Consider the following 13117-nt stretch of genomic DNA (forward strand, 5'->3'; position numbering starts at 1 on the left):
GGCAAATACAAAAACTGAGGGTCACAGTGTTAGGAAGAAATACAAAATATATATTACTGTGTACAAGAAATATATGTTTATGGTAAAACAATTTTATGCTTTATTCTTTTTCTTTTTATATTTTTCAATATTGTTGTCTCGATATTGGCATCAAATATTATCAAAAATATGTTTCACCCAAACAATACATTGAGTGCAGGTTTACATTCAGACAGCACCTTGTCAGTTGATACCAATATTTAGACAACAATACTGAAAAATATAAAAAGAAGTATAAAGCATAACATTTTGTCGGACCTCCTGGAGGGTGGCAATGTTCCCTTTAAGCTCTGGAATCTTGTACTTTCTGAGCTACTGGCATTTAAGTTGTGAGCGAGTGATTTGGCTACTATATAAATTAGTTTTCTCTGGAGCCATCCTTCCTGAGCTAAGACAAAAATGTGTGAGCCGGAGGCTAAGAAACTGTGAGCTAGCTCACACTGACTCAGCTTAGAGGGAACACTGGTGGCAACCCTACCCCTTGTGCATCCCTTTTGCAGCAGCCACTCGGACCTGTGCCCACCATGCCGTGTCAGAATTTTAAAGGTGCCCGCAGGCTTCAAAAGGTTGGGGACTCCCCGCTTTAGGCTTCTGCGCCCTGCTGTGCTCTCCCAGCTTGCCCCAGTCACTGGTCTTGTGTAGCAGAAGCCGGGTGGAGTCGTTGCGGAGCCCCCTCTTCCCCCACACTCTGCGCCCCCAGGTTGTCCTTTGCCTCTAAGAAGGAATGATCTCTCTGTTCTGAAAGGCTCGCTTCCAGGACAGGGATGTCAGAGGCGCTAAGACAAAAATGTGTGAGCCGGAGGCTAAGAAACTGTGAGCTAGCTCACACTGACTCAGCTTAGAGGGAACACTGGTGGCAACCCTACCCCTTGTGCATCCCTTTTGCAGCAGCCACTCGGACCTGTGCCCACCATGCCGTGTCAGAATTTTAAAGGTGCCCGCAGGCTTCAAAAGGTTGGGGACTCCCCGCTTTAGGCTTCTGCGCCCTGCTGTGCTCTCCCAGCTTGCCCCAGTCACTGGTCTTGTGTAGCAGAAGCCGGGTGGAGTCATTGCGGAGCCCCCTCTTCCCCCACACTCTCCGCCCCCAGGTTGTCCTTTGCACATGCTGCTCAGAAAGGGCCGCGGCCTCTAAGATGGAATGATCTCCCTGTTCTGAAAGGCTCGCTTCCAGGACGGGGATGTCAAAGTCCCACAACAAACAGGCTTGACAACGTTCCTTCCAGAGGGGTCAAGTTTGTTGAGTTCAGTAGAAGCAGGTCATCTGTGCGTACAGTTTCTGCATAAAGGCGAACCCCACAGGCGGGAAGGGGGAAGATATACCGCGTTTGAAGTGAGACCCTCTGATGGGAGCGAGCCAATCAGAGGTGCAAGCCTTGCGCGCTCAAAGTAACGACTACAAGTTCCCAGGGGGGTGAAAGTACAAAGCATCAAGGTCAGACTGCCAGATGAGGCGTAGTGAGAAAATGCAAGATAACATTCCAGGACAATAAAATGATCACTCTGCCAACTCCCTTCCCCCACCAACCATGGCAGCATAGCTGACAGGGGGCCCTTGTGCCCATCATTTGTGATTGCTGGAACCCAGAGAAGCATAGGTACTCAGGACTCTTTTTGTAGCAGGAACTCCTTTGCATATCAGGTGACACACCCCTAATGTAGCCAATCCTCCAAGAGCTGACAGTAGCCCCTGTAAGAAAAGTTCTGTAAGTTCTTGGAGGATTGACTACATTAGGGGTGTGTTGCCAAATATGCAAAGGAGCTCCTGCTACAAAAAGCCGTACTTAAGGAGCCAGTGTTGTTGTCTTGTTGGCATCAGAGTTCCTCCTGGCCACCTTTGAAGCACTGCCTGTTCCTCTCACCCAGACATCTTTATATTTTTGTGAACTTTTTCAGCAATTTATTTTGTATTTACTACACCTTTGAAGCACTGCCTGTTCCTCTCACCCAGTTTTCCTGATTCCCAGGCAGAGCGGCAGGCGGTGAACACTGCCGTCCAGGGCTCCGCAGCCGATATCGTCAAAAGAGCCACCGTCAACATCCAGGGCCAGCTGGAAGCTTTACCTTCAGCTGTAAAATCGTACGGGCATCTGGAGAGCTCCGTCCAGAAGAAACGGACAGGTACGCTTTTCCCTATGAGTTTATGGTACCAAACTAGGACATCAATCTACGAAATCGTATTCCTTTTATGGTGCAGTATTAGTCACAACCTGACCTGGATATCAGGTTTCAGAAGCTAAGCAGGGTCAGCCCTGGCTAGTAATTGAATGGGAGACCACCAAGGAAGTCCCGGGTCTGTGCAGAGGCAGGCAAGGGCAAACCACCTCTGGACGTCTCTTGCCTCAAGAAGCCCTACAGGGTCATCGCCGGTCAGCTATGACTTGACGGCACGACGTCCCACCACTCATTATTCACGCAACTAAACAGTCTGTTTCTTTGCATTCCTCTATGCCTGTAGAGCTTTACCATAAACATTCTGTGTGTGTTTGGGGTTTTTTTAAAGTCTTTCTTTGGGCTCTATTCTGTCTAGGAAAACGGGGACGGGCCGAAAGGAGGCCGATACTGTATCCCAGCCACGGGGGAGTCTTCATCCTCCAGCTTCACGATGAACTGCTCTATGAGGTCGCAGAGGACAGCGTGATTCAGGCAAGGAGGTTCACTGCTGCTGGAAATGTATGGCTGTGTGGCTATCGGGTTGGTGCCGTACGCTCAGCAACGCTAGCCACAGTGACCACTGTAGAAATACGCCTGTCCATAAGCATACAAGGGCGAGCTGATGACTCACGCCGTCTCCCTGTGTGCCTAAGGGATATACTATGGCTCAGTGGTAGACCATGTGCTTCGCATGGCTTCGCAATCCCTGGCATCTCTCATTAAAACTCACGCCGTCTCCCTGTGTGCCTAAGGGATATACTATGGCTCAGTGGTGCCCCCGTTCAATCCCTGGCATCTCTCGTTACAGGATCTCAGGTAGTAGATCAGGGATCCCCAACCTTTGTGAGCCTGTGGGCACAGCCACAAAATGGCCACCGTGGGAGGCGGAGCCAGCCACAAAATGGTCACTGCAGGAAGCAGAGATCCACACAAACCCAGGAAACCCGATAAGGGTGATTTTAGAAAACAACACCGTAAAGGAGGAGAGAGAGACTAAAACAAATGCTATGGAGGCAGCTTCTGCGGAAACAATATTATTTTTAGTTGTTTGTAGATTTTCCGGGTTGCACGGCCGTGGTCTTGGCATTGTAGTCCCCGACGTTCTCGCCAGCAGCTGTGACTGGCATCCTCAGAGGTATAACACAGAAAGATGGAGTGCTCTGTGTGTCAAGGTGAGAAGGAAAATGGTAGAGAGTACTTCATGACAGATGTTGACAGTGGCTTTTCTCTGTGAGAGACCCTGGAGAGCCGCCACCAGTCCGAGAAGGTAGACCAACGACCTGACGCTCGTGATGTGATGAGCCTCTGCCTGATGCAGCCTGTTCTGCATCGCGAAGCGTGACTTGGCCTTCTCTGTCTGTCAACATGCCGTGAGACACTTCTTTGTAGGGATGCGAAGCCCCCTTTGCTGAAAGTGGGCAGCCAAACGAATTGTGCCTGAATCTTCGTGTTGGGTTTTTGTTCCCAGAACGGTGTGTGATGTTTTCACATATCGCTTATAATGACTTGGGTGCTTTTCAGTTCCCGGCATATTTTAATGACTCTTCCATGGCAATGACTTCCCGGGCCTTCCCAAATCCATAGTCTCTAGAAAATTCAGTGCGTCCGCTCAGGGGAGCTGATCCATGTGGCTCTAGGGCTTGAATCCTGTCGCTCTGTGCATAGTTCCCTCCGGGTCCTGCGGAGTCAGTCCTGCACTACGGCGCTCACTTCCTCCCACACTAGGCACTTCTCTTTGCATCATTTCACGGCACTTCACGTTTTATCATCAGGGTCCCCAGCAACGCTCCCTCTAAGCTGTGAAGTCTTGTGAGTAAAAATTCCACTTTGTGAGCTACTGGCATTAAAGTTGTGAGCGAGCAATCTGGCTACTGCATGAATTAGTTTGCCTTGGAGCCATCCTTCCTGAGCTAAGACAAAAATGCGTGAGCCAGAGGCTAAAAACATTGTGAGCCAGCTCACACGAACTCAGCTTAGAGGGAATGCAGGTCACCAGCCTGTGTGAGCCTGCGGGCACCTTTGGAATCCTGTGGAATTTGCCACAGAAGGCGGAGCCAGCCACAAGAGGGCTGCCACAGCTTACCTTCAGCCACACAGTTAAGAGCCTTCTGCCATGGTGCCAGCTGCTGTCAAAGCCCGGCCACTCAAATCCCCAGCGACCAATCAGAAGCACTGCTGGGCAAAAAACCCACCTGGCCCAAGCCACTTACTAAAAACACTTGGAGACACGTTGGGGATCTTTGTCCTAGCAGGAAGCCAGTGGAAAGCCAGTTTGGTGTAGTGGTTAAGAGTGGCGGACTCTAATCTGGGAGAACCGGGTTTGATTCCCCACTCCTCCTCCACATGCAGCCCACTGGGTGACCTTGGGTCAGTCACAAGTTCTAGTAGATCAGGGATCCCCAACCTTTGTGAGCCTGTGGGCACAGCCACAAAATGGCCACCGTGGGAGGCGGAGCCAGCCACAAAATGGTCACTGCAGGAAGCAGAGATCCACACAAACCCAGGAAACCCGATAAGGGTGATTTTAGAAAACAACACCGTAAAGGAGGAGAGAGAGACTGAAACAAATGCTAAGGAGGCAGCTTCTGCGACACTGGCCCAAGCCACTTACCAAAAACACTTGGAGACACGTTGGGGAACTTTGTCCTAGCAGGAAGCCAGTGGAGAGCCAGTTTAGTGTGGTGGTTAAGAGTGGCAGACTCTAATCTGGGAGAACCGGGTTTGATTCCCCACTCCTCCTCCACATGCAGCCCGCTGGGTGACCTTGGGTCAGACACAAGTTCTCTCAGAGCAGTCCTCGAAAGAGCATCCTCAGCCCCACCTACCTTGTTGCGGGAAGGGGAAGGGAAAGGAGTTTGTAAGCCGCTCTGAGACTCCGAGTGAAGGGCGGGGTATAAATCCAATCTCCTTCTTCATGGCAGAGAACTGCCTCTGCAGTGCCCAGAGTGAAGCCCACGCAGAGCAAAGGTCTCCGATCCACGCTTCAGTGCTCTGTCCTGACCCCAGTTCTTCAAACATTGTCGTTTTGTAGGTGGTGCAAATCGTTAAGCACGAAATGGAAAACGCCGTGAAGCTCTCGGTAAAACTCTCGGTGAAAGTCAAAGTGGGGCCCAGCTGGGGAGATCTGCAGGAGCTGGAGCTATGAACCCCAACGGAAGCCCGAGCCGCGTTTTGGACTCCCGACTCCCTCTGGGAAATGAGCCCGCCAACAGGTTCGGCTGCCTGCACGACTGGGCCCACTTCTTTAACGGCAGCTCCGTGGCGGACGTCTGAGATGTGCCTTGAACTCTAATGAATTTACCCATGGAAACTTTTTAATAGGTCACGCGGCACATCTTGGAAGAGTTGTTATTTTTAAGTATGACGGACAGCTGAAAGAGAAGCATTCAAATGAACCTTATCAAAACACGAAGAAGCCAGCAATAAATATTTTAGAAGCCTAGGAATACTCTATTTCTTAACTTTCCAAAAATATCACACTAAGCGCTTTAAAAAAAAATGCCATCTTTTTTAGATGCAACCGTACTTTGCATTCTCGGGGAAGTTTTATCTTTCGGTTTTATCACCCTAAAAGCCTCTTGTGCCTTGGGCCCATTCAGATGTTTTATCTTTCATAAGTCCCTTCACCAAGCTCACAACAGTGTGCGTTGATACAGGAGAGCTGTATGCCTCATACTGCATGATTCCAGATCTGTCTATCCTTTTTTTGAGATGGCAAGTTCCCCTATACACACCCTGTCCCCTATGTGCAAGAGTTCTAGAAACGATTGTATGAATTTACTACAAGGCCAGAGAGCCCTTGGCTAAAGATTAGGAGACGTTCTTACAGGAAGCAATCTTTTTAATGCCTTGTTCTGCTGAAAGGCACTTCAGTGACGAAGCAAGCAAAGGAAATGAGTTTACATAAGGGGAATTCCTGTCTCATTTCCGGCTAGTTTTTTTAAAAAACAATGAAATAAATGATCTGCTTTGTAATATAAGATGGATATGAACAAACACTATAAATAATAAAAAGATTTGTATATCATTTCCGTCTCTTGTGTCTTGTCTGAGAAATGTGAATCGTGTTGCCTTTCAGAAGAGAAAATAATAATAAATGTGAACTGTTACGTTTATCTAAGAATCTGTTAGCATCGACCCCAAATCCACTCAGGCAGTTTCAGGAACATCCTACACAATGCAGTGCTTTAGCAACAAACAATGTTTGTTGTATTTTGGTGTAGTGGTAAGTGTGCAGACTCTAATCTGGGAGAACCAGGTTTGATTCCCCACTCCTCCACTTGCACCTGGCTGGATGACCTTGGGCAAGCCATAGTTCTGATAAGAGCTGTCCTTGAAAAAGAGCAGTTTCTCTCAGAGCTCTCTGAGCCCCACCTGCCTCACAAGGGTGTCTGTTGTGGAGAGGGGAAGGGAAAGGAGTTTGTAAGCCACTCTGAGACTCCCTTGGGTAGTGATGGGCAGGGTATAAATCCAGTCCTCCTCCTCCTCCTCCAATGTGAGCATTTTGCCTGCAAAAAAGCAGATGCTGTTATTTCACTTCTTGGATTTTTCTCGAGTTTCCAGCGATTAAATTGCCCATGGTTTTAAGTCATCCAGTGGGGGCTGCCGACCCTGTTAACTCTTGAATGAGGTTTGTCGTGTCTCAAAGGAAGTAAAGCTTGGTACCGAGATGCTTGGAACGAAACACGATAAGCTGCAACAGAGAATGCTAAACTCTCTACGAGCCTAGCATCAGCTACATTTTTGATGGATGGTTTCTTAGGAGTGGAGGCTGGCTTAGGAACCTGGTTTTTTGTTCAGTTACAAGCAAAGGTCCCCAACTTTTTGAGCACCGTTGGAATTTGGACACAGGGTGGTGGGCTGCTGCAGAAGGTGGAGTGACCCACAAAAGGGGTGCTGCAGGAGGCCAACACACTTCCAGAGGAAAGGGAGGAGCTGTGGCCCAGTGGTGGCATGCAGAAGGTCCCAGGTTCAATCCCCGGCATCTCCAGTGTAGAAAGGATTAGGTAGTAGGTAATGGGAAAGACCTCTGCCTGAGACCCTGGAGAGCCACTGCTGGTCAGAATAGACAATACCAGCCTTGATGGATCAGTATAAGGCAGGTTCATGTGTAGCCCAGTGGGAGGGGAAAGGAGGGAACAATTCAAAAATACCATCAAAAATGCATTCAGAGGACTGAGAGAAGTATGAAAAGGTGTGCCTGCACACAAAAGCTTATTCCCAGAATAAAACTTTGTTGGTCTCAAAGGTGCCACTGGACTCAAACTGTGTTCTGCTGCTTCAGTTCAACACAGCTACCCACCAGAGACTAAAACCAACACTGCAGGGGCAACTGCGGCCACTGAAGCAATGTGTGTTTTTTTATTCGCCTGGCCAGGCTGAGACAAAGTGATGCAGGAAATTTGATGCACGGAAAGGGCGGCTGAGAGCAGAAAATGAGGCCTGGCATATTAAATGCCCTTTTAAGTATATATATGAAAAAAAGACTGATATCAGTACACTTCAGGTGGGCAGCCCTGTTGGTCTGAAGCAGCAGAACAAAGTTGGGGACCAGAGGCACCTTTAAGACCCACAGAGTTTGATTCATAGCTTTAAGCTTTCCTGTGCAAAGCACGCTTCTTCAGACACATTGGAATAAAATCTCAAGGATGGGCCATTGGCCTGATCCAACACGGCTTCTCTTATGTCTGGGGCAGTGATGCTCTGTTTTCTTAGTGCTTGGGGGGGGGGTCAACAGTGGGAGGGCTTCTAATGTCCTGGCCCCACTGCTGGACCTCCTGATGGCACTGGTATTTGCCCCGCTGGTGGACCTCCTAATGAGACCTGGATTTTGGCCACTGTGTGACACAGAGTGTTGGACTGGATGGACCATTGGCCTGATCCAACACGGCTTCTCTTATGTCCTTATGCTACTTACAGGGAAAAAGTGGGTGGGGGGCAGCCACTGAAAAGGGCCACTCAGAGCCGAGATGCATCTGCAGAGCTGGAATTGGAACTGGATCAAGGTTGCCAGCTCCCAGTTAGGAAATACCTGGAGACTGGGGGCACTGAGCACTTTGTCTCCAACAAAAATAGGTGTGATGATTTTCACTACACGGGGTTTTTTTTGTAGCAAACAAAAGCAGAGACCTACATCAGATACTTTTGCAGGAAGAAGCTAAGTGGATATTCCAGTTAAACTCACTCTCTCCTCACAGACTAAATTCGGCGCTAGATTTAAGTTGTTTTCTTTAAATCAGGGGTGTCGAACTCATTTGTTTTGAGGGCTGGATCTGACATAAATGAGACCTTGTTGGGCCATGTGTGTCATAAAATGTAATGCTAGGTAGCAGAGATATAAGCTTTATAAAGGACACAAACACAAAGGGTTTTTTATACTTAAAATAAAAACATGCTTAAAACATTAAAAAATTTTTTTGCTTATTTAACAGTGTCTGATAACTAACACCTCTTGTTCTGAATTATTGCATCAAAATGTCTGTGCTGTTGCAATCTTGAGTATGCTGTTCAGGTGTGTATCTGTAAGCTGCAAACTTCTGATGACGCAGCAGCAGCAGAACTGGAAGAAGAAGCAGAAGACAGTAAAGGGAGTAACTAGTTTGGATAACATGAACACTGAAAGAATTTGTCTCAGTGAAGCAGTAAGAATGTTATGTGTTAACTCACGGGTTAGTATATTACGGTAGAGTTTTTATGCAAGAATAAGTATTAATACAAATTGGCAATTTTACTTTTTACTGTTTTCCTCTCTTTCTAGTGATATGGAAACAAGTGCCATTCACACAGCAGCACACTCTGAAAAAGCTGTTATGTGAAACTGAAACCTAAATATATTTTCATAATACAACACCAGGGTTGTTTTTTTGTTACTGGCTGCATACTTCCCCTGCTCTCGCTGTTGTTTCTACACCACCTGGAGGTTGGCAACCGTACTGGCAAGATCAGTAGAAGGCAGCAAATCAGCATGTAAATGCCAGAAGCCAGAGTCCAGTGTGCAGTGTGCACCACACGTCCAGATTATTTTTACACAACCGCAGAAAACAAAACCAGCCGCTCCGATCGGGCTTTCTCCCACTGACCTTCCCGGAAGAAGGCAGGAGCGCAAGGACGCATCTAGGGTGGAGTAGCGGCTCTCGCTGTCCCCAGTCGCAAGAAAGCCGCTAGGGTGACCCTAGAGCTTTTTGCCGGGCGGACAGAAGAGCGCAGCTACCACTGCCTAGAGCTTCCCGCTGCTAACGAAGAAGCCACCCGCGATCCTCCTCACGGCTGGGGGAGACCAATCACTTTCGAGCGCATTTCTGTAAACAGCAAATGCCTCGAGAAGCGCAGTCCCGCCGTTTGTCTCCAGCTTCCGGAGTCACTCCCGCCGCCTTAGCTATTCAAGTCACAGCGACCCAAATCCAGCCCACCGCCTTCCTGCCGGCTGTTCGTTTCCTTGACCGCAACCAGCCTTTTAAAAAAGCCTGCCATTTATTGCGACTTCTTTGCAAGAGGTTGGGGTTTTATTCCCCCCAAAACCTGACGTCCATCCACGCTCCCAGGCCGCCTCATTTGCATACTGTCACCCAGGCATCCAATCGCCTTCCTCCTTAGTTTTTCCTCAGCGCCTGCGCATTGGCTCTTCCGAGCGATCCGCCATTCAAGCGTGCCTCTGGTTCCGGGCTATGCGGCAGCAGCGCTGGAGTGAGTTCGATCACTCGCGCGCTGCTGGGCGGCGCTTTCCTTTTCTCTCCGTGGCTACGCACCAAGAAGAAGGGTCGCCTATAGCAACAAGCCACGGGCCCCCTTGGCGCTGGCAAAGCGGGGCTCCAAAGCAGCGCTCCCTCTAAGCTGTGGAGTCTTGTGAGCACAGATTCTACTTTGTGAGCTGCTGGCATTAAAGTTGTGAGCGAGTCATTTGGCTGCTGCATAAATTAGTTTGCTCTGGAGCCCTCCTTCCTGAGCTAAGGCAAAAATGTGTGAGCCGGAGGCTAAAAAACTGTGAGCTAGCTCACACTAACTCAGCTTAGAGGGAACACTGCTCCAAAGGCTCCTCCCCTCCAGAAAGGCAGCAAAGTTATGCAATGCAGGGAAGCTTACTCCCGAGGAGGCGCAGACAGGATCGGGGCTCTGCAACCTGGAAGACAGGCGGCACAGATTCCCCTTAAGAGAATTCAGGCCAGGCACACTGCAACCCTGGCATTTGGGATTTCCAGAGTCCAATGGGAGGTTCTGGGGAAAGAGGGCCAGGTTTGCAAGCCAGGTGGAGGATTGGTAGAGTTGCCAACCTTCAGGTAGGTTTTTGCAATAATATTCTTGTCCTGTATTTACTAAATTGCAATCTATTCATGATGTCCACAGAACAGATTTTAAACTGACAATCATTATATAAACTATTCTATTCATTCAGTTTGGCGATTTCACTCAGTTCTTCAGTGAGCTTGTTACATTGTTTACTTAACCATTAATTTGCTTACCAATGGGTTTAAGAATGGAGTGAAATTTTTGACCTCAACGAATATTTGACCTGAACAAACTTATATAATTATTTCTTTAAAAAATTATTTTGAATTGTTAAGGGAATACCGAATGAAAAAAGGGAATGGGGGGAAACACTTAAAAATATAGGTACAAAAACACAATATAAAGGGCAGTTTTACAGATATTAAGGACATTGCTTGATCAAAATACATGTATATGTAAAAGAGTATATGGCATAATAGCTTAAAGAATAGCTTAAAGAAAATATATGGCGTAATGACTTAGAAATATATAGAAGAGGAGGAGTTTGGATTTATACCCCGCCCTTCACTACCTGAAGGAGTCTCAGAGCGGCTTACAAACTCCTTCCCCTTCCCCTCCCCACAACAGGCACCCTGTGAGGCAGACGGGGCTGAGAGAGCTCTTGACAGAAACTGCTCTTTTTCAAGAACAGCTCTGACAGAACTAGGTCATCCAGCAGGTGCAAGTGGAGGAGTGGGGAATCAAACCCAGTTCTCCCAGATTAGAGTCCGCACCCTTAACCACTACACCAAACTGGCTCTCTATATAGCACAATAGCTTTAAAAGGAGTTTGTAAGCCACTCTGAGACTCCTTCGCGTAGTGAAGGGTGGAGTATAAACCCACTCTCTTCTCCCAGGACAATTAATCGCCTTGTGTGCCCCTGGAGGAATAGCCACTTGCCAACTGCCTGCCTTCCTCCTGGCTCCCTGCTTGGTCCTCTATGGATGATTTGAGTATGTGTGGGGGTGTGGGGAGGGGAGGGAATGTGTTTGTGTGTGTGTGTGTGTGATAGGGGAGGGGGAGAGAAGTGCCATCCTATCGCGCCCAATTTGGGGCATCCCCACAAGGTTTTCAAGGCAAGGGGTTAAGCAGAGGTGGTTTGCCAGGCCATGGCCTGCCTCTGCAGAGTCTTCCTTGGAGGTCTCCGATCCAACTACCAATCCTGCTTAGCTGCTGAGATCGGGCTCTACAGTCCCATTTCACATGGTGTGTGGGTGGGGGGGAGGATATGAGTTAGGGAAAGGAGCATCTCAGGGCAGGTATCTCCTCCCCCCCTTCTGCTTCATCCTTGGCATGGGAGGAGCTGGTTAGGGCCAGACAATGGGCTCTCCCTCCCCCCAAGCTAGTCTGTTGCAGCAAAATAAAAGTCCAGGAGCAGAGAGAGCAGCCGGCCCAAGATCGCCCAGGGAGCATCCATGGCAGACCCAGCAATTGAACCCGGGACTCTCAGATTCTGTTTTGCGACCTGAGCTGTTAGGCTCTGCTAACTCCTGAGCTGGGCAAAGAAGTTAACAGGGGTGGAAACTAGTCAGAGGGTCAAAAATACTGATTTTACTGACCAAAATCCCAAAAAAACTGACCAAATACTGACAAAAAACTGAACAATTTAATACTGAACTAAAAAAACAAATTACTGAACAATTTAATATCCACCTATTGGTAAGTTAGGGGGCCACAGTGTCTCAGAGGTTAAGACGCTAAGCTGCAGACCAGAAGGTCTGTAGTTCTGCAGTTGGAGACCCGAGTGCCGCGTGACGGAGTGAGCTCCCGTCTCTGGCCCCAGCTCCTGCCAACCTAGCAGTTCGAAGGCAAAAAACTGCAAGGAGATAAATAGGTACCATGGGAAGGTAACAGCATTCCATGCACCTCGGCATTTAGTCATGCCAGCCACATGACCATGGAAATATCTTCGGACAGCACTGGCTCTTCGGCTTGGAAACGAAGATGAGCACCGCCCCCTAGAGTTGGATTCAACTGGCAAGGGAAACCTTTACCTTTTATTGAGAAGTTAGCGTTTTAAAAGTAAAACCAGGACTTCATTACAAATGGTTATTATCTGGCCTCCGCCATCCCCATAGCCAGCCATCGCACACCTTTTCATTGATTTTTTAATATAAAGATAGGACAATGTTTTCATTACTGTACAAAGTTTAAGGCAAAAAAAGATTCCCTTTTAAAAATAATCAGATACTGCAGATAATAAAAGTAGCAAAACACATTAAAAACCATACATAATCATTATGACAACAGTGGGGCCAGGACACGAGAAGCCCTCCCACTGTTGCCCCCCTCCCCCAAGCACCAAGAAGACAGAGCATCCCTGGCCCCAGACCGAGAGTCCCTATCTATATTGTGGCCATGGGTGGACCTCTGCTCCATATGCTTATCCAATTCCCTCTTGAAGCTGTCCATCCTTGTAGCCGCAGCCGCCTCCTCCTGTGGCAGTGAGTCCCATGCGTTAATCACTCTTTGGGTGAAGAAGGACTTCCTTTGATCTGTTCTAACCCGACTGCTCAGCAATTTCATGGAGTGCCCAGGAGTTCTTGTACTGTGAGGTCTTGTATTATGTTTCATGAGGTCTGCAGTGTCTGCAAGGCTCCTCCCCGACACAGATCTTGTTAGTGTTTAAGGCACTCCTGGACTCGGCTCTTTGGCAGCCTCGAG

The 13117-nt window shown here is 48.3% G+C and overlaps 1 protein-coding gene across 1 annotated transcript in view; it reads left to right on the forward strand.

The window, feature by feature from the left end:
• Positions 1-6018, forward strand: part of POLQ (polymerase (DNA directed), theta) — a 72427-nt gene extending 66409 nt beyond the window's left edge. Inside the window, exons 28-30 of the mRNA XM_015424532.1 lie at positions 2004-2157; positions 2567-2682; positions 5222-6018. Coding sequence (XP_015280018.1) covers positions 2004-2157; positions 2567-2682; positions 5222-5335 — 384 coding nt within the window. The 3' untranslated portion in view covers positions 5336-6018. The remainder of the gene's footprint in view (positions 1-2003; positions 2158-2566; positions 2683-5221) is intronic.
• The last annotated feature ends 7099 nt before the right edge of the window (positions 6019-13117 follow it).

This window comes from Gekko japonicus, unplaced genomic scaffold, assembly GCF_001447785.1.
Source record: "Gekko japonicus isolate JY-2015 unplaced genomic scaffold, Gekko_japonicus_V1.1 scaffold274, whole genome shotgun sequence".
NCBI classification, from domain to species: Eukaryota; Metazoa; Chordata; class Lepidosauria; order Squamata; family Gekkonidae; genus Gekko; species Gekko japonicus.